General features: G+C 44.0%; 2 protein-coding genes across 4 annotated transcripts in view; one reads left to right on the forward strand and one right to left on the reverse strand.

The window, feature by feature from the left end:
* The window catches only part of ESF1 (ESF1 nucleolar pre-rRNA processing protein), a 258,010-nt gene extending 241,146 nt beyond the window's left edge, over positions 1-16,864 (reverse strand). Inside the window, exon 1 of one of the 2 annotated variants that reach the window (XM_078649557.1) lies at positions 16,651-16,864. The gene's annotated coding sequence lies outside the window, so the exon portion shown is untranslated. The remainder of the gene's footprint in view (positions 1-16,650) is intronic. The other variant, XM_078649558.1, reaches the window with a different exon arrangement.
* Positions 16,865-17,032: 168 nt separating this feature from the next.
* NDUFAF5 (NADH:ubiquinone oxidoreductase complex assembly factor 5) overlaps positions 17,033-20,569 on the forward strand; it is a 174,042-nt gene continuing 170,505 nt past the window's right edge. Inside the window, exon 1 of one of the 2 annotated variants that reach the window (XM_078649560.1) lies at positions 17,033-17,709. In XM_078649560.1, the coding sequence (XP_078505686.1) occupies positions 17,284-17,709 (426 nt within the window). In that variant the 5' untranslated portion in view covers positions 17,033-17,283. The remainder of the gene's footprint in view (positions 17,710-20,569) is intronic. The other variant, XM_078649559.1, reaches the window with a different exon arrangement.

Consider the following 20,569-nt stretch of genomic DNA (forward strand, 5'->3'; position numbering starts at 1 on the left):
TCTATCGCATCTCTGTATAGCAGTACTGTTATCAGATTTCTGTGTGACCCGTGCGGCGCATTGATGCCTCGTGGCAACAAGGCGCAATCTATAAAATTATTAATTCCATAAATAGATTAGGAAAGGGGCGGGTGTTTCAGGCAGGAAGTTGGACGTCGATAAGGCTATACAAAATAAAAGATTGCCAGTAGATACTTATGCCAGCCTGTGCAGAGATTGCTTCCAGGTCAAGAAGGCTCTTCCTCGAGGCACTGATTGTCTCGGGAATCTGATCTAGACGGGGTTATTGAGCTAGAAACAACCTTGTCATGTGCAGCTCGAGCCCACCCCGTCCTGTGAACTCCTGCGACTGTCAACAACAAGCATTTGCAATGCAATAGGTCTCGCATTAGGAAAGTTTGAGCTATTGGTATTGTATATAACACATTTTTCATTTATGTGTTGGTTTTGAAAATAGCGAAATTAATAGCTTTGTCATTTACAATGCCAAAAGTTTTAACTTTCGCAAATGTGACACCTATAGCATTTGTAATGCAATATGTGTTGTATGTATGTGACTTAGATGTATTGATATTACAATTAACAATGGCTTTTATTTTTTTAATAATTAATACTTAAATAAAAGCTATTGTAATTTATAATGGCAATAGCTTAAACTTTTGTGAATAACTTTTGTGAAGATTATGTTCAGTGTATTTTATTGTGACCAAAATCCAAGAACAGAAGTTAAATATTAACATCTTTTTGTGACAAGTGTAATAAAGCTTGAAAAATTGAGAGAACATATTTGAACCAGTTGTTGTTGAATGGTTGCACAGACTAATGCTGTGGTGGCGCTGAGTGATGCTGTGGCGTTCAGTGATGCTGTGGTAGCGCATAGTGATGTTGTGGTGCCCCTGAGTGATACTGTGGTGAAGCGATAGATAGATAGAGTGAGTTTGATAGATAGATAGATAGAGTGAGGGCGATAGATGGTTAGAGTGAGGGCGATAGATATATAGAGGGAGGGCGATAGATAGAAAGAGGGAGGGCTATAGATAGATAGATAGGAGTGAGGGCGATAGAGTGAGGGCGATAGATAGATAGATAGGATAGAGTGAGGGCGAGAGATAGATAGATAGATAGATAGGATAGAGTGAGGGCGATAGACAGATAGACAGAGTGAGGGGCGATAGATAGAGTGTGGGCAATAGATAGATAGACAGATAGAGTGAGTGCGACAGATAGAGTGAGGGCGACAGATAGATAGAGTGAGGTGGCCTCATGGTGGTGGTGGAAGTGGTGGTGGTGATGGAGGTGATGGACGTGGTGGTGGTGATGGACGTGATGGGGGACGTGGTGGGGGACATGGTGGTGGACGTGGGGGACATGGTGGTGGGCGTGGTGGTGGTGGTGGTAAATAATTAAATGAATAGGAGATGTACACAAAGAATGTTGCAAACTGAATTTCTGTACATTCTTTTTTAAGTGTCTGGATCTGTTTTTTACAATGTACTTTTTGCAACAAGATTCTCATAAATTACTAGAGCGCATAAAAACCCAATTTTCCCCATCTTAAAAAAACAAGGTTTTTTACAACATATTTCTTCGAGTACAAAAGTTCGACAATAAAACAAAAACCTGAGTTGCGTTCTGTTCTTTGACAGCTAACCATACCGTGCCTTCCAAAACCATTCTGCTAGCAGGATGGCTCAGTGTGTTAAATGAAATGCTCACTGCTGAACAGTGGAGCCATTCCTAAACATATTTTTGATTCTTGACTGCGAGCCTGTGAAAGGGGAGGCGAAGAAGGGAACATGGGGAGAGAAAGATATCAGTGGAGAAAATATTTGAGGAGAGTTCATGAGACCTGGACTGAAAAGGATTATAGAGAGTTTGAACTATTGGCATTGCTAAATGTTGCAACACCAATTGCAACAAAAGTCTATAAATTGTAGGCCCAAAAAATGTGTATTTATTTTTGTAGCAATGGTGTCATGCTGCGCTTTAGATGAATAAGTTTTAAAGTAAAGTGCACCATACTGCGATTGCTACAATAGTTAATTGTGGATGCGTTAACAATTGATGTGTGCACTGATGGCTGGTGGTGTGTGTGCTTGTAGAAATTGTGCACTGATGGCTAGAGGCGTGTGTGCCTGGTCCAAGTGTGCACTGCCGGCTGGTGGTGTGTGTGCCTGGTGGAAGCGTGCACTGACGGCTGGTGGTGTGTGTGTGTGCCTGGTGAAAGTGTGCATTGACGTCTGATGGTGTGTGCCTGGTGGAAGCGTGCACTGACGGCTGGTGGTGTTTGTGCCCGGTCAAAGCATGCACTGACGGCTGGTGGTGTGTGTGTGCACCTGGTGAAAGTGTGCACTGATGGCTGGTGGTGTGTGCCTAGTGAAAGCGTGCACTGACAGCTGGTGGTGTTTGTGCCCGGTGAAAGCATGCACTGACGGCTGGTGGTGTTTGTGCCTGGTGAAAGAGGGCGCTGACGACTGATGGTGTCTGTGCCTGATGAAAGTGTGCACTGACGTCTGGTGGTGTGTGTCTGATGGAAGCGTGCACTGACGGCTGGTGTTGTTTGTGCCTGGTGAAAGCGTGCACTGATGGCTGGTGGTGTTGGTGCCCGGTGAAAGCATGCACTGAAAACTGATGTGTGTAATTTATAAACAATTCAGTGTCACATGAGTATGGACGAAAGGGCCCAGAATACTTGGAACAGGCTATTTTGAATCGATTAGGTGTGTGTGTGTGTGTTAGTGTTCTGTATATTCATATACCTTAACCATCAACGAGTCAAGCTGTTGCTTACGTGGATAAGGTTTGCAGTTTGCATTCAGTAAGTGTAATAACGTAGTATGATATTCTTTTTCTTGTAATAGCATCAGAAAACAAAGATGTTTCTGTGACATCGAAGAGGTAGTACGTGACCCAGGGGAGCCCTTCTGTTCATATGTAGCTTTTGGGAGTGCATTTATTGTTAATTGTGGCGCATGGTTATTTGAAATTTTTTGGGAGTGGCGTATTTAGGCCACGTTCACATAATCAATTTCATATTTCTAACCTCGCATATGAGTATAAATAACTCTCTGTTCTTGATTGTTAAACAGGTAATAGTTTTGTATTTATGACCGCATTCTTCAGAGCTTGGCACAATTGTCCTTGGGTATAAGGCTGGCGGTATTCCATTACATTCCCCTTTGCACACTAATGGACTTTAATTAATATTACCGAGTCAAACTGTCCCCCAGGGTCTATCACTTTTCTGTAGGCGAGTGCACCATGCACAGTCTGGCTAGTCAGAGAACTGCAACAGGTTACTTGAAATGTGCAGCAAGATCTCTGCCCTACAGACGTTTGATGTACGTTTAATTGACGTTTTTCACACGCAAACCAAACATTAAGCAAATATAGCCTGTTGTATAGCATACTACATCCTTGCATTTCATTTGGTAAACAGCCTTCCCCTTTAATAAAGCATCCATTTGCCATAGGTTTTTTTGCACCCATTTTTGCGCTCCTGACTTTCGTTGGCTGTGGACAAATTGCATTCTCTGGCTTTTTGTACGAATTGTCTGCGCATAAGCACGTGGGGAAAAAGCGTTATTTGCTCTTGCAATGTACACTGGAGTCTAAGTAGCCCCAATAGTGTTTGGTGAACACTTGACATCAGTCTCTAAGGAAAAGATTATAAAACGTAAGCGATGGAAAAGGCGCCGTGAAAACAGTCGAAAATGGAGAGCTCAGGAGCTTTCTGTTTTTGTGATGGGCGCAGAGTGAAATGTCTTCGAGGCTTACATTTAAAGATTCCACGTAGAGACAGTTACTTCTTGTCCTTTATTGCTTTTACAACCACTTACAGTGAAAGTATAAATCAAGCTGGGCTTAGTGGTCTCAAAACCTGGTACTTGAGAATAAACATAACAGTGCTGTACTGCTGTCGTACTTAAAAAAAAGTCCTTTGCTCTGCTGTGTCAGAGAGCAGCCGTGGCGGGGGGCTGGGGGGGAGGCCAGGGGAGCGGACTCCTTTGAAGTCTGATGCGGGGGCAGGGAGCGGCTTCCTTTGAAGTGTGATGCCGAGGCTCTGTGCTATGTGCACGCGCCCGGGTCACATAAACTGTACCTGATCCGCAGCAGCTTGGGTAGACTTTTGAGAGCCTTACTATAATCTCGACACAATGCTGTAGGTCGAGACCTAATGACCTCAGCGTCTTAACGGCAGTGTTGGCTCTTAAGCCAACTTCGAACTGGTGCTCAGTAGGAGTAGTTGCAGACCATTTCTTTGGAGCACCATTTAGTGAAATGTGTTGATGTATGCTAGTATTTTCCAAACCTATTCATAATGGAAAATCAGTGTAACCAGTTTTAACCCCTTGCATGCTGATGACGGCCCCCATCCGTCATGCACTACGGCGCTCGTGTGCCGATGACAGCTGGGGGCCGTCATAAACCCGCCCACTCGCGATTTTGCCGCACAGACGCAGAATCGCGGCAGCAAGCAAGGGGTTAATAAGATTATGGGAAACACAAATAAACAAGCATTGGTAAAGGCAGTAGGTCAGAAATTGTTGGTCAGCCTTTTGATTTTTTTCAATGCGGACTTGTTTTGGCATAGTTTTTGTAAAACCTTACTGGTGAGGGAGCTGCCTGGCGCTCACCATTATAACAAACCTTGGCAAAAGCAAAAATAGTTTTGGTCTCAAAAAGCACACATTGCCACAGTAGATCCTGGCACTGAACTAAACGACTTTGTCGATATGCTTCTTGTGAAAGAACAGAATGCTGTAACTCACAATAAAGCTAGCTGATAGACACGATAGAGCGAGACAGAACTTTAATAAACACAAAAGGTAATGGTTAACGCCAGACCTAATTAGGGGCTCAATTATTAAATATAGTCTCAAAACTGCACCCATGTCCTTGCATTAAGTGCAGATAAACCACTTGTGTGAATTCACAAGACTTTACAGAGGTAAGCCAAGAAATAGTACCCCTAGAAAATATTTGTGTACTGCATTTTAGCATGAGCAAATATACAGGTGTAGATTTGAAAGTTCACTTTCCCTCCAACCATTTTTTTCCCCAACCCTGGAAGAAGTTTTATGTCTGCCATGGTCAGGAGTAAATTTCCAACCTTTCTGCATCCAACCCTGGTACTGTTGCTTACCATCACTTTCAGCCCTAATATGCAGATCTGTGGAAACATGGCAACATAAGGGAATTCAAACCCTACTATGGAGTAAGCGTTAGCATAATCACAGAGGCTATTTCAGAGCTCTTATGTAATGGGATTGCTGCCATAATTTGTCGCCATATTACATGGCACAAAAGGGACCAGTGTGTTTTGTTATAGGACAAGTAGTTTTATGAAGCAACCTGCCCCATAAACAAGTAGATATTTTATTAAATGCAACACCCCTGCACACACATGTACCCACCATGAACACAGAATGTCAGCATACGGTTCTGAGCTTCACATAATAGCGGAACTTTACACGAGAGGAGTTAGGCGGTCTCAATCTCTAATTAACACAGGGTAAAGTGTCTGGTCACACTCAAGATTCAAAAAACACGGTTTGCTGTCACCGCCCATGAAAGTCACTTGGTTTGCCCCTCCAGGTTACAGGACATGGCCTGGACTTCACAGAGTCAAGGACAGACCTTGGCCTCTGCGCCCACACTAGGTTAGTGATGCCACGGCAAAAATAAAAGTCAAGATACCAGGCTCACATGCTGTCAGGCCCTCAGGGCAGGGATAGAGGCTCATGCCATCGCATGAGACCATACCTTCCCATAAGGATCCAAATGGAGAAACAGCTGTGCACTGTAACACTCTTCATGCCTCGAGCGGAATCTGCACGTCATAGTGTGCATAGAAATTGGAGAAGAAGGATCAGTGCTTGAAATCTTTATATCCAACAAGAATAACACACTCAAATTGTCTACAAGGCACACCAAGGCTCTGCAGAAACTAAGGCTTGTTCGTCCCTTCATACATCACATTGACGAGAAGTATGAAAGAATTTCGATATAACCTTAAATTGACTCAACAGCAGCACAGTCCAGCTATCTAATTACGGAAAACAAGTCTGATTTAAATACGTTTTCTTTGTACATGTGTTATTTGCGATCTAGACTAACTACATTTTTCCATGTATACCTTTAAAACGGGACTATGTAATATCAATTTGTACTAGCACGTTGCAGGACACTGTCACCCTAAAGTGGTACATAGAATATAAAAACGTAAACAAATAAGTACCCTCGGCTACACTTTGCAATGCTCCTTCATAACTCGCTGCACAGCCACTAAAGCTCTCCTCACCTAATCCCCTGTAAAGTTTCATGAAGGCCCATACCTCCCTGCAACCACATGTAGCACTTTCGTCAACTTTACAGTTCTCCACAAAGGTAGGCGAACCACTAGCCAGGCTCAGCTCGAGAGCCAAGATCTAGGCCCTTCAAGCCCAAAAGGAGCCAAACTTCGTGCACCATGAAAGATTCGATGTTAAAAAAAAAAAACAGAGCGAGAAAGAGACACCCATCTAGAATTGCACAATGTAAAATTAGGAATTCTGGATTTCCTGTAGGGTCAAACTATGTGATCCCACGCAAATATGTTCTTTAACTAAGAATACTGTTTTTTTCATTATCACATATCACCTTCAAACACATCAGTTCGGGTTGTGAGCTGTACGGAAAACCTTTTATTTGCTTTTACATTGCTCCAGCTACAAAGAACCTAGGCCACACATGGACTAGTCTCTCAGTGCGCTAACAGCATTGTCGTGAAGACAGAAACAGAATTGAATTAATATTGAAAAACTATCACATTAGAGCCACCTCGGCTCTCCTTTCTAATGGGTTAGCTCTCCCTCTCCCACTTCAAGCTCAACCAACCCCCTTTGACCCATGCAATAGAACAGGTTCTTACAAACTCACTACGAGCAACTTTACTAGTAGTTCTGAGTCGTACCTACCATAGTCAACAAATAGTCGCTCCGAGGCTGTAAACACGGCGGCTATGGTGGGTGCTGGTCAACCTAGCCCACTGTCCCAGTAGTGGCATTCCCGGCTTACCCCCGCACTTCTCCCCGGAAGGCTTTGGCCCAGCTCCTCCTCTATATCCCGCTCTATGTTCAAACAACGGTGTCTTTGCCATGGAAACAGGGGATACGATACGCACGTGACTATCATGCGTCTTCCTATCCTTGGACCAATGTGAAAAGGAGAGGAAACGAAACATGATTGAAAGAGAAGAAGGCCAAATATTGAAGAGACGTTAATGGCCGCCATCTAAGAACGGTAGACTGTCCATTTAAAAAGCTGTGACCGCAGTAGACTCAAGAAATACATCGAAATGTTTCTGATTAAATGCGTCTGAAGGGAAGACTACCGTATAAATTTGAAGAAAGATACTTTGAATCATTAAACTTTCTGTCTGTGTCGCCGTCCAATGGAAAACAGTACAATGCGTGGACCCTAGTCCGGTAGACAAGGGAGCCCTGGACGAAAGTGAGGCCTGGAGCGCAAAGGGGGCGGGGCAAGAAGAAACAACGAGCACCCGCGAGAGCAGCAGCCGCAGCCATCTGAAGAGCCCCGGTAAGGATCGCCAAAGTCCCTATCTCTCGCTCATTGTGAGCCTGGGACTGCTGCGTGGGTCCCTGGGGGCGAGGAGAGCGAGATGCGCGTCGGGGGGGGGGGGGGGGCTAAATAAGGAGGTAGGCCCAGCGCGCCTGTTAGAGGGGGGGGGGTGTAGAGGGCGGCGGCGTGTGTATGCGTGCGTGTCTGTGTGTGGGCAGGGTGGTGGGGGCGGCAGCGTGTGTATGTGTGTGCGTGCATGCAGAGGGGTGGGGGCTGGCTGTGTCTGTCTGTGTATATGCGCGCGCATGTGCACGGCGCGGGACGGAACGTGCGCGTTCGCGCACCCAAATCCAAGCTCGTAACACCCTTTTGTCCCTCATTCCCCCGAGTCAGGCAACTAAAAGGCTCCCAGCTGGACGCATCCTTCGGATGCAGTACCAGCGAGCCCTAAAAATAACTAGAGTCAATTGTCAAATGGCAACAGTGCAAAACAATAAAATGTAACCGGCTCTTGGGAAGTTCTGATGAACAATTAAAGCTGTGCTTCCCTGGCCAGGATGCGAGAGGGAGGGGCAGGGACTCGTCCCCTCAGCCCCCACCACTGCACTGGAAGCAGGGCATCTCGCTGTCTAGCAACAGACATTCAGAAGTCAGTCAGTCCTAAATATAAAGAGCCGTAATGCCTCAGTTTCCGAGGAATACCCGCTATTATTTAGAGCAGGATAAGAATAACACCATAGTCATAAGAGATGCATCCTGGGAAGAACCCTTCTTGGGTCACTGGGACTGTGATTGTGTCTATGGTTGCACTAGTGATGGTCAGGAGCTGAATGGAAACTGTGTTTGCTCCAGTGTAGAGCCGGCACTTCTTGGAAGTTGTCCGCTTAAATATTAAAAATGTACAACAGAAGCAAAACAGGCTTTAAAGCATTGGCACAATCATACCATTTTTGCACGCACAGGGCTAGGTCGAGCACAAAGCATACTGCACAAATATCTGCCCTAAAGCATTTGCACCCGGAATCTGCATGGCATGTGCTTTACTCGTCGTGCTTTTGCACTTGCTGCATTTTTAATGGATCACGGCTGGGGCTGATGGTGGGCCATTGTGAAAAAATTCCTGTTAATCACAGCGCCCGTCATGCGCTGCAATTAACAGGAATATTTTCACAATGGCCCACCATCAGCCCCAGCCGTGATCCATTAAAAATGCAGCAAGTGCAAAAGCACGACGTGTGCTTAACACGTCGTGCTTTCAGACTTGCTGCATTTCTTTTCTCATTAGAGCACGGCTGGGTGCGGATTGTGGGCCATTGTGAAAATATTCCTGGTAATTGCAGCGCATTACGGGCGCTGTGATTAACAGAAATACTTTCACAATGGTCTCAGGCAACCGGCAAATTGACGTTTTTCGCCGCTCGCGTTTTAAAAGCGGGCGGCGGCGGCGAGAACATGTGCGCGCTCCACAAGTAGCACTGCGCGCTCGGTACCTTAAAGGTGCGCGGGAGCGCAGCCGCGCACGTTAGAGGGAACACTGGTCTCTTTGTATTTAGAGTCATTTATGAATAGTACAGCGTAGTGTATTATACCTTAAGGTTTTGAGCGTTTCATTGATGTTTTACGTTCTGGGAAATGGGAATGAGTTTGAATGGAATGTTTATAGGCAGTTGAAAGGAGGCATTTTGGCACCCAGGTTGCGTTCGATGAACCACCTACTTAAACCTATCCTGGTGCACATCTCGCTTTACCACAGAATTGGCGATGACTTGTTTTACAGAGACTTTGGGAATAGTAAGTAGTTCTATGCATGCAAGTTTGGTTAAAAATGTTTACTGTAAGGAAAATTAATATTTATTGAGAAAGGGAATGGTATTTGCTCCTATCGGCTATCGCAGTGTGCCCATCGGGTGCTGGAAGTTATTTTCCAGAAGCACGATCAACAGGGAGTGCAGCAATCAAACAATTATTGATTTATTTATCTCAAGGTTATCTTAAACGTCTCATGTGCGAATCATTCTAAGTTAGGCAGTTACAGATGGTGGCTCTTTTGAAATTACCCATGCACAGAAGCCTCCATGGGGGTGTGTGTCACTGCAGAATCAGTCAGTAGATCATAATTCACATCAAGCAGCGTGTGCTGAGAGTATATGCAAGGTCACTGAACATGAACAGATGTGATGACCATGATAAGTGTGGGTGTTATAAACAATGATGATAAAACACTGCAGTGCTATACAAAAGATGACCTGCCTGCAATACTAGTTATTCATATAAACAATAAAAGGCAGAATCACAATATGACAGCAAAGAGGACGTAACAGGTCAGATTGGATACTGAAGATTTTAATATATGTGCAAAGAGAAGTTACTTTACAGCAAGCAAGTTCTTTATTTATCTGTCAAGAAAAAAAAACATTTTCGGGGTAACGTAAAGAAGTATAGACTAAGGACTAGTCAATTGTTAATGGTGATGTTTGGAATGAGGATGAATCCATTTCCTTTAACATTTTTAAGCATGTATGGTCAAGACCATGAAGTCTGAATAGACCTATGTCGGGGTAAGGACAAATAGTGTATGAGTGCATCTGTTCCACTTACCGCCATTCACGTTTGCTGTGTGATATGTTTGTACGCTGTGACACCACATGATCACTATTTTTTGTGAATGCTTTCCATCACGTAAGAGGAGAAATTTTGTATGTAGACTGTAATTGTCACTGTTTTATTAATTTTCATGTTATTCCCTAGAATCTCAGCCTAATTCCATGAAGGGAGGAGATTTCACTTACCACTCTGAATGAGGATACTAGTGTTCTATTAGGGATTCTGTGCCAAGCCCTGACAAATGCCCTTGACCTGATCTCAGGCACTAGCAAGGGCAGAAACATGTTGGTTTATTAATAGATGAACAAAACGTAGTACCCATGTTCATCCCACCCATTTTTCAAAAACGTATCTGGGGTACTAATGAATAAAGGTATTTTCTTCAGGTTTACCCCATGAAATTCTTAGAAATCCTTGATGTATCCAGTTGAAAGCCTTATTAATAACTGCCTCATTCGAGACTAACGTAGGCTCAGTAGACAGCTTTCAGACAATATGGGAGGCGTTTAAGGCCTATATTAGAGGTATCGCAATGTCTAAGCACTCAGGGGTCCTCAGGTCCATTAGGCGTAGACTAGCTGAACTGGAGAAGAGGCTGGGGCAACTGGAGGAGCTGCAGAGGGTCGACAGCGACGCAGCAATTGCGGAAGAGATTAAGACTCTTCTCGGAGAGTACCATGAAGAAGCGGATAGAGAGGTTAAGCACTTGGGGGAAGTACGCACACGCCCGCACATACGGGGAGGGCAATAGACCGGGCTCAGTTCTCGCTAGAATACTGAAAGGATGGAGGGGCAGATCACAAGTCGTAGAAGTAAAGTGGAATGAAGGAGAAGTCCTCACAGAGGAGACGGATATCGCACGCACAAAGATTTAGACAATACTATGAAGATTAGTATACATCCAAAGGTGGTGAACTGGAGGAGGAGATGTTAGACTATCTGGGGCACATTGAGCTCACCACGCTCACGAGCACACACAGGGAATTCCTAATGCTGCCTATTGAGAAAGATGAAATTGTGGAGGCGCTATCGAGCATGAAGACCGGCAGCGCCCCGGGAGCTGATGGGCTCACAGTGGGATTTTACAAAGCGTTTCAGGACTTGCTGCTCCCGCACTTGTCGATGCTGTTCGATGACTTATGTGAGTCGGGATGCATGCCGCAGTCGTTGAGAGAGGCGATTATGGTAGCGATCCCCAAGGGATCCCCGGGAAGACACTTGACGAGTGCAGCTCGTACCGACCCCTCTCCCTTTTGAATGTTGACACTAAGATTTACGCAAATGTGCTGGCAAACCATCTGGAGCTCCTCGCCCCGTTACTGGTTGCTCCAGAACAGGCGGGCTTCATCCCGGACAGAAACCTCACGTACAATATACGCACCATCTTTGGCGTAATGCAGCACGTCAAACAAGAAGTCAGAGAGGTGGCGGTGTTCCTGGACATGGAGAAAGCCTTCGACTCAGTTGAATGGCCTTTCATGAGGCAGGTGTTAACAAGGATGGGGCTGGGAGCACCGTTTTTGCAAATGATAGGGACATTGTATAATAGACCCACAGCGAGAGTTCGCCTCGGTAATTTGGTAACTGACCCATTTCCCATCGGCCGAGGTACCCGACAGGGTTGCCCGCTTTCCCCATTATTGTATGCGCTGGTGGCGGAGCCCTTGGCCTGCGCATTACGGGAATACCATGGACAGGAAGGCATTGGATTTCCTACCTATAAGATAATAGTTTCAATGTACGCAGATGACACATTGCTCTATGTCCGGGAACCAGAAAAGAATCTGACTGCAGTGCTCAGAGAAGTAGTTCACTTCGGAGCTTTATCAGGTCTACGGGTCAACTGGACGAAGTCCTTGGCCTTCCCACTTACTCCAGCTACACAGGAGTTCGAAATGGAATACCCCCTGCAGTGGACGACTGAATCAATTAGGTACTTAGGAATACAGCTGCATACAGACTCCAAAATAGTGTTTAGAGAGAATTATGGGGTGGCCATTAGCAAACTGGAGGACGATGTGGAAGCCTGGTGTAGGCTCCCGCTCTCTATTATGGGTCGCATATCAGTCATGAAGATGGTGGTACTCCCAAGAATGCTGTTTCTGTTCACGAACCTCCCATTGGTTTTGCCCCGGGTTTTCTTCCAACGGCGGACTCAAATTATGGTAAAATTTGCATGGGCGGGTAAACAGCCTCGGGTAAAATGGAAGATACTCACTCGGCCGTACAGCATGGGGGCCTAGGTGCCCCAGATTTTGAGCTTTATTATAGGGTAGCGCAGGGGGCGCATATGCACACCTGGATTCATGGCGACCCGAATATCCCACATGTGCGCATGGAACGCCTGTTTGCAGACCCTCTCACCCTTACTGCGACGATATTTAACGCAGTAGACCACAGAACTGGTATATTGGACTCCGTCACAACCACCAATCACGCTTGGCACTGCTTCTTGCAATATCAGGGGGGGGGGGGTATTGTTGTACTCGCCGATTATGCTGGTAGAGTGGGCCCGTTGGTTAGCCCCCTGCAGAGATAAGGGAGTGATTGACGCCTTGCATAAGCTTAATCTAAAGGCGGGCGATCTGTTCCGAGAAGAGAGAGTTAAGTCCTGGGATCAGGTTTGTGAATCTGGGGGCACGGACACTCTACTGCACCATTTTCAATTTTACAGAGTACGTAGGGCCCTACTGGAGCAACTAGGAGTGGACCTTGTGGAGAAGCCAGAGGTCCCTGAGCTTACTGGTAACGAAACTATATAAAATAGCAATGTCCCAAAGGGAGAACCAATACATGACTGCGAGACTGACATGGCAAAGAGACTTGCAGATAGCAATATACAACGATATGTGGCTTTATTGCTGCGAGAATACCAGGCGTATATCGCTTAATGGCAAGCATAGATTGGTCCACTTTAAATTTATCAATAGGGAATATTACACCCCTGAACGCTTGCACAGATATGGCCTCCGTGACAGGGCAGAATGCAAGCTGTGCCATGAGCCAGTGGCGGACTTCCTACACCTGGCCTGGTCTTGTCCGAGAGTACAAATGTTCTGGGGGGAAGTTTTTAAGGAATTAAGTGAAATAGCTGAGATTGCGCTAGACCTGGACCCTGCGCTTTCATTGTTGGGATACACCAAAAAGTTGCCCAAGGCGTTCCGCAGACTGGTAGACATGGGTATGCTTATGGCTAAACGTGAAGTGGGCTTGTGCTGGCTGAGAGGACCGACGCCCACGATTGAGCGCTGGACGCGCAATATGTTGTACTGTAGTACGCAGTCTGAAAATTATAACAAACTGCTTCCTCCGAGGAGCCGCCCAAAGAATTTCTGGGGATTGTTTCAGACGTGTATGAAGGACAGGGACAGGGATGAGGAAAGGGTGGCCTGTGCTGTAGGGGATGACACCCTGAACGAGGATGCAGTAAGTTAAAAGGTGCCTGTCTAGGAGCCTGGGTGCTGGTAGCCTGGGAGTCATGTTCCGTTAGCTGTTATAACAATGTGGATAGCTCTGTGCGCCGCCTGATGGGTTGTTGGCTATATGGCTGTGTAATTATTGAAAGGAATGAGAGAGATCTGTAGCAAAGATGCCCTGCATGGTGTGTGAAGCTCTGGGATGGGGGGGATTACTGATTGTGGTGTATCTTATTTGACCTGTAAAATCCAATAAAACATTTAAAAAAAATAGATAAATAAATAACTGCCTCATTCGCGAGCTAGAGTTCATCCTGGTAGCACTGTCTTACCATGGTGGGGTGAAGTGGCCAATGATGAAGCATGCCACAAAGTATGGGTGAGGCCTCCTCATACAATAAGGTTGAATTGTTAGCCTACGGAATAAGAGCATTGACCAAAGTAGGTGTATCTGCTTGGTCCCAACAGCGTACCTTACTGTTTGTATATTTTGGAGTGGATAATGTGCGGTGGCTACAACTCATGCTTTTTATTTGTGTTAATATTGATATTATTTGACCTGTTTGGGAGCAATATACATTTTGAACAGTTTTTATAGATATTTTCTCCAAGAGTCCAAGTGTACTAGTAGCAGAAAGAGCCGACACCAACTCTGTTTCAGCCTTTTGTCAAAGTTTTTAATGTCAAATTTGCCGAGTGACAATGGTGGCCAGCTTACAGCCAGTAAAGCAAAGAAGTATATGAGAGATGTGGGCACTACACACAAAGTGAATGGTAACGAGTCTTAACCTGTCGTTAAAGTGTGTCATTCACTGGCCGGCAAGAGTGGTTACCACCGGGAACAACAGGTGTTGAACACAGCATGGACGTACAAAACTACCACCACTGAAGTCTCTAGTTATAGTCCCTTTGAGATAATGAAAGGTAGACGGTCAAGATCCAAAAGTAGTCCAGGGTGTTTAGTAGAACCAAGAGTGGTTAACTAATCAGTGAGAGACTAGATACATTGGGCTCATTATAGGAAAACTATTTTTACTACAAGTTTGGTACAAATGAGGTGCTGTGGTAAAAGCAGGACAATAAGTCAAAATAAAGAAACTCCATGGAAAGCGTTCTACGATCAATGCGATGTGGCAGAAGTTACAAACAATTCTGTATGTCTAAGTGACAGGAAATGTTCGTTAATAAGTTGGGTGGCGTCCAACTTGTAAGAGCACTCAGGTAAACTTCTGATAACATCTGTTGATACAAAGTCAGCAAGAAGTATCCCCCAGGCTGAAGTTAAGAAGGAAGTACCAGTGTGCTCTAAACGAGTAATACAATCTCCAAAAGCTTTAATGATTATATTTGTGAATAGCAATTTGGATGGATGGTGAACAGCAAGCCGATTTCTAATGGTTGTGAAGTTATTGATAGTAGGGCTTGGATTCTATTCAATTAAGTGTTTAACTGTATTAGGTTTTAAATGTATATGCAGTTGTAATTTTCCTTTCACCTAATTATCTTTGAGGAAGTTGATCATTAAGTCTTAACCTTTTTTGGCCATATACCTTTGGTTAAATGCGTTAGTTACATGAATATTTAGTCTAAAGTTTGATTAACCATGGGAAGCGGAGGGATGTTGTAGTGTATAGTACGTTAAATTATCAGGCATACATTCTAGGGATTGAGATGTGTTGGTGTGGACAATGTTTATGGGAAGTTTGAGGGGGGTGGGGGGAATTTGGGTACGCGAGACGCTTTCAATAACCTGTTACTTACCTGATTTTGGTATACAACATTCCTTCACTTCATATATACCCCAACAGAAACATTCTGAAGTGAATTCTTCCTTGAATTTGCTTTTTTTGTTTAGGTTTCCTACGTTTTTGCTGACTTTTTTAACCGGCCAGGATATACTAATTTTCAACAGTAATCCCTTATGGCGTGCTACGCGCCAGAAAAGCGCTTCAAAACCCATCAGGGGTAACAAGTGCTATATGAATGAAAATCTTTCTTCCCCTTTTATCCCTCCGCTATCCTTCTCACTCCAAGTAACTGACTAATATCCACCACTGAAATTACTTCATATTTCACCATATTAATTCACCACTAATCCTTTGTAGGCTTCCTGAATATTGTGCGTCAACAAGCGCTATATAAAAACAAACCTTTGTCCTCCTCTATCCTTCTGCTAGCATTCCAAATCCAAATAACTGACTATTCTATCCACAACTTAAAATGCACTTGCATGTTTCACTATACTAATTCAACACTAAACCTCTATGGGTCCCGGAGTAGCGTGCTACTCGCCGAAAAAGCGCTTTGACACCTCGTCAGGGTTAGTAAGAGCTATATAAATGCAATTACAAAACAATACAATACAATGAAAATCCAGGTCCGGCTAGTAAACTACTAGGTAGGTGGGGGCACCCTAAACATTCCATGTAAGTACGAAAACAACCTGACAGCTCCCCCAATGTATGTATCTTCCTTTATACATTTGTATCCAGCATATTTTTCTTAACATTAAATGGATTTTTAAACAACCGTGAAAATGCAGTTCCGATAATCGTTAACACATACGTAAACACTGAAAATGCATGGGAAAGTACGCAGCTTGGTCGATAAGCCTAACTCGTAGATCGGCTGCTTCTGTCTGTTTCGCCAGGGAACTTCACTTCATTTACAATACACTGGATGCGAAACGCTGCAAGGGACGGGGAGTGTGTAGTAAGAAGGTCCAGGGAACAGCATAAATAACGAACCACTCCCTTCAGAAACTGCTACCTTCTACCCCGCATTCTACTATGACCTCATAGTTTCTAAATTACATAGGCATGACATAAGCATGGAATACCACAGAGTGGCGAGACCTCCAACAGACGCTATCATGGAGAAAAATTACATAGATGAGGAACACAGCCTCTGATCGAGCCGAGAAGCAAAAAGTGAAGCCGAGGGAGAAAGAGCGAAGTGCAGCAGAAAAGTACGTAAATTACTACTCACGATGACAGTAAAAGATCGAATGGTTCTTGGGCAGCTGGTGCTGCTTGGATGAATCAAAGTACAGTTAGCCTGAGCCTACCTTTGTATTGTATACACACCAGAATACAGTTCCTTCGCGTGCTTTCCTACCACCCCAAGGCTCGCACGCTGTCTCTTTCTGACGGAAGGGCTTGACTCGGGTCTAACCGCAGGTTTCCTCGCTAGACTGTCAGCCAGTATGTTGCGTTAATGTCCCATTCCCAGCACATGTTTTGTTGATGGCCGCCTACTGGCGGAAGGAAGGCGTGGAGTGCAGCAGCTAAACCCAATGCTAGGGCCACGTGCTAACTTCCCAAAACACAGCCAATGAACATCTGACAACAACTGAAGCAGCCAATACCACACACCCTTCCTTGCCTCCTTCTCGCAATGTTTGCGCCCACTTCATTGGCTGTGAGCCTTACGTGAACCTGCTCGCTGTCACCGCGTCCGTTAAAGGAGCATTAGAGGACATCGAATTGGTAACTCGTAAACCGGTCTGCTCGTGGAAATTAGCCATCAAGCAACCTGGGCGCTTTATTTCCCGCAGAGGCTATTGACACTCCATCTAATAAGTGAAAACGTGAGCAGTGTTTCACTAAGCAAAGCTAAATTGGCCATGGCATCGCTCTGTAGACACCCTGTCTGGACTGAGCACGTAGAGTTTGGGCAAGCATAAGGTAAAGCAGGAACCATGCCATGGTATGCTTTGGAAATGAGTGCAGGAAATCACGTCCGCGCCCTATGTAGGACCTTTGCACAATTTGCACGTTTTTCACCATGCGACATCGCCAACTGTCACATGGGCTACAGAGTACCCACTTACTCCTGTGGGATTCCACCACTCACACCCAGGTCACATGGACACCCTGCACCGCTTAACATTTGGAGGTTTGCTGCTAACTACCTCAAGCCAGTCTCTTCTTGCTGTATGCATACTCAATTGACGCCGTGGGTTCAAAGAATAAACAATTCATCCAGGAGTCATCCTCCAGTACGAGATATCACTTCCCGGGCAGACGGTGTTCTCAATGTGTTTGATCGGAACATGAAGAGGAAACAGAAAAACTGGGCTGCTGCATTGCCGAATGCTGAGCATTACAACTACCTCAAAGAAGAAGTAAGTTAAAATTATTATATGTTCTATGGCATATTAACATTAGATTTTGTTTTAGACCCACACTAGGCATGGGCTTATATAATATCAATGCCAAAAAACGTTGAATGTTATGGAGTTCATGTCACGGGAAATCCTGGTCTCAAGTATTTAGGCTTGAGAAATTAATCTCAGTTATGTTAATTTAATAAATATCAAAATAATCATTACAGAAAGCAAAAGGGTAATTAATCAAGAGAATTAGTATAAACCAAATCTTAATAAATGCAACGTGCCTTGAAAAATTAAACAAACATTCACTCATTCTTTTACAAATTAAACACTGACAAACTCGGACATTTGCAACTTAGTTATAATTTATGTAGATGCATCTTCTTTCTTCTGCGGTGCTTTCAAACGGTCATAGATCTCTGCCACACTCGTTAACAGCAGTCTCCTCCATCAGCCATCTCATCTTCGTCTCCCTTTTCCTGCAATTACCACTAGAATTTCCAACACAAAATAATAATAATTCACAAAACTTAAATGTTAGATAGAGACTCATTACAACTATTAATATTATTGTTAGTGAAGCAACAATCTTTGCTATTAAATCCTTGCACACCCAATTCATCCATGAACTAGTCTTTTCCCAAACTCCAAGCTCTTCTAACAGATGTGCTACAATCACCATCATATTTAAATGGTTAATATACTTGTTAATACCCTCACTATTCTCTGGAATGTAAGTACAACAGTGTGTTCTTGCGACATGACAGACCACTACCTCTTTAGCCAAAAAGCATATCTAAAGCTAATCTATTATGAATAACAATTGATCTCATTGCAAACATCCCTGCATTAATCCTAGGTAAAGTTCCTGATGTATTTTCAGCTAATTAAATTGCTCTACTAAAGTTGATAATTCTCTAATCTTTGCATAGTGTAAAGCAATACCAATAGGAGGAATTAACCACATGAGCGCTAGCGAAATTCCGCTCCTGTGCTCATGTTTTAAAAAACGCACTTTACATGACGAGCTGGGCTCGTCATGAGCGTGCGAGGAGGCTACCTCATGACGAGCCCAGCTCGTCATGAGCGTCGAAGGGGTTAAAACACTAAACACATCTAATACTTGTGACCTAAAGTTTCTCGCTTCACTCTTCCATGATGCACATCATTCAAACTATTAACCAGAACCTCCTCTGGCACACAAAGGCTAGATTATAAACCCTGTCCAACCTTGCAGAAGTGTAAAATAAGCATTTATGTTACATGTATGATAACTACTACTAAACATAATATTAACACCACTTAGCATATAAACCTTCTATAATATAATTTTAAGTACACACAATATTCCCCACTACGGTTGGTCTATTGTACTTGTTCTGCTTTATTTGTGTAATACACACACTCCTTTCGAGTTCTTTCTAAATTCTAAGGTTAAGATGTATTTGAGAGTTTTTAATCACGCTATTTAAAATCAAATCTCATTTCCACTGTACCTCTCAACAACTTTTCTCCTGATCTCTTCCTGTTATACTCTCTAATAAATAATCACGCTCAACAGTCAACTTGCATACATTCTTTATGTTTTTAATTCCGCGAAAGTATTTAAAAGTTTCAATCAATAATAATTTTATTTCGTTTATAAGCCATACAAGCCCAGAAGATAAGGCAACAATAAAAACATTTTAAGATATATAATTTAAAAGTGCGTTAAGTAAACATTAGGACAGTCCATAACTCTTTGCTTTTAGGCGGGCCCCAGCAATAGGGAGGCTTCGTGCAAAACATAAAATACAAAATAACTGATATCTCCCAGACCAAGAATGATCAGGCAATAAAGGTTAAGATATATAAATACTCTAAAACAGTTCCTATATTCTACAAATAAGTATTACAAATCCTACTTTCCATCTGTTATTATACACGCCAATTTACAGATTACTGTTTTTCAGGTTAATCTGGAAATTACTGATCTTGTGCCTAACTTTCCACACACACATCAGATAACGAGAGAGCGTAAAAACTATCAATCTGCTTCTATTGTGTCTCAGAATCCTAAGTGCTACTTTATGTTCCCTAACTCCCAAAATTTCGACAGAGAGGGAATATAAAACACCTCTTGTTATTCAGATAGGTTGGCCAGAAAAAGATAATCCGAGCAATGTTTTCTTTTTGTTCCCCACATGAAGGGCACTCTAACTCATTAAACTGTGACGTGTGCTCCCACTTAGCAGTAAATGTCTGGAGAGGCAAGGTTCCATACCAGAATTGCAAGTACAGTTGCCTGGGGGAGGGCGGAGACGGGGGGGGGGGACGGGATTGTATTTCGTCTAGAAAGTCCTCCTGCTCAAAGGAGTCCTTAACTGTAAGAAAGGCATTGGTTAACGGACCGTGGATCGGCTGTGTGTGAAAACAATTGTCTCTATGTTGCCAATATGCGGTCTTGATGAGTGATTTGGGAGTAGCCGCTGTCTGGTCCAGGGCACTCCATAGACCATCAAGACCAATCTATGACAATATGCCTTTCACATGCTTTAGCCACGAAATTCTACTATTGCTATAATTTCCTCTAACCCTTTTTCGGTAGGCTGATCACTACGGGGTGCCCATATCCTCCTCCAGTAAAGTTTGGATACCACCCACCACTGGCTCCACTTTTAATCGTCACTGCATTATGTGAGCTTAACCCCCCTATGTGCTCAGTCAAAGTGAAGCCTAAATACACAAATGTGAGCACTTGTTCCAATGGGTTCCCTGCTAGAGTGAGAGGAATCCTAGTCGAGCGCCCAGGGTTCAGGACCATGTACTTTGTTTTGCTCACATTGATATCCAGCCCCCTCAATTGGCAGAAACTATCAAACTGGGCCAGCAG

Source organism: Lissotriton helveticus, chromosome 6 (genome assembly GCF_964261635.1).
Source record: "Lissotriton helveticus chromosome 6, aLisHel1.1, whole genome shotgun sequence".
In the NCBI taxonomy this organism is placed as follows: Eukaryota; Metazoa; Chordata; class Amphibia; order Caudata; family Salamandridae; genus Lissotriton; species Lissotriton helveticus.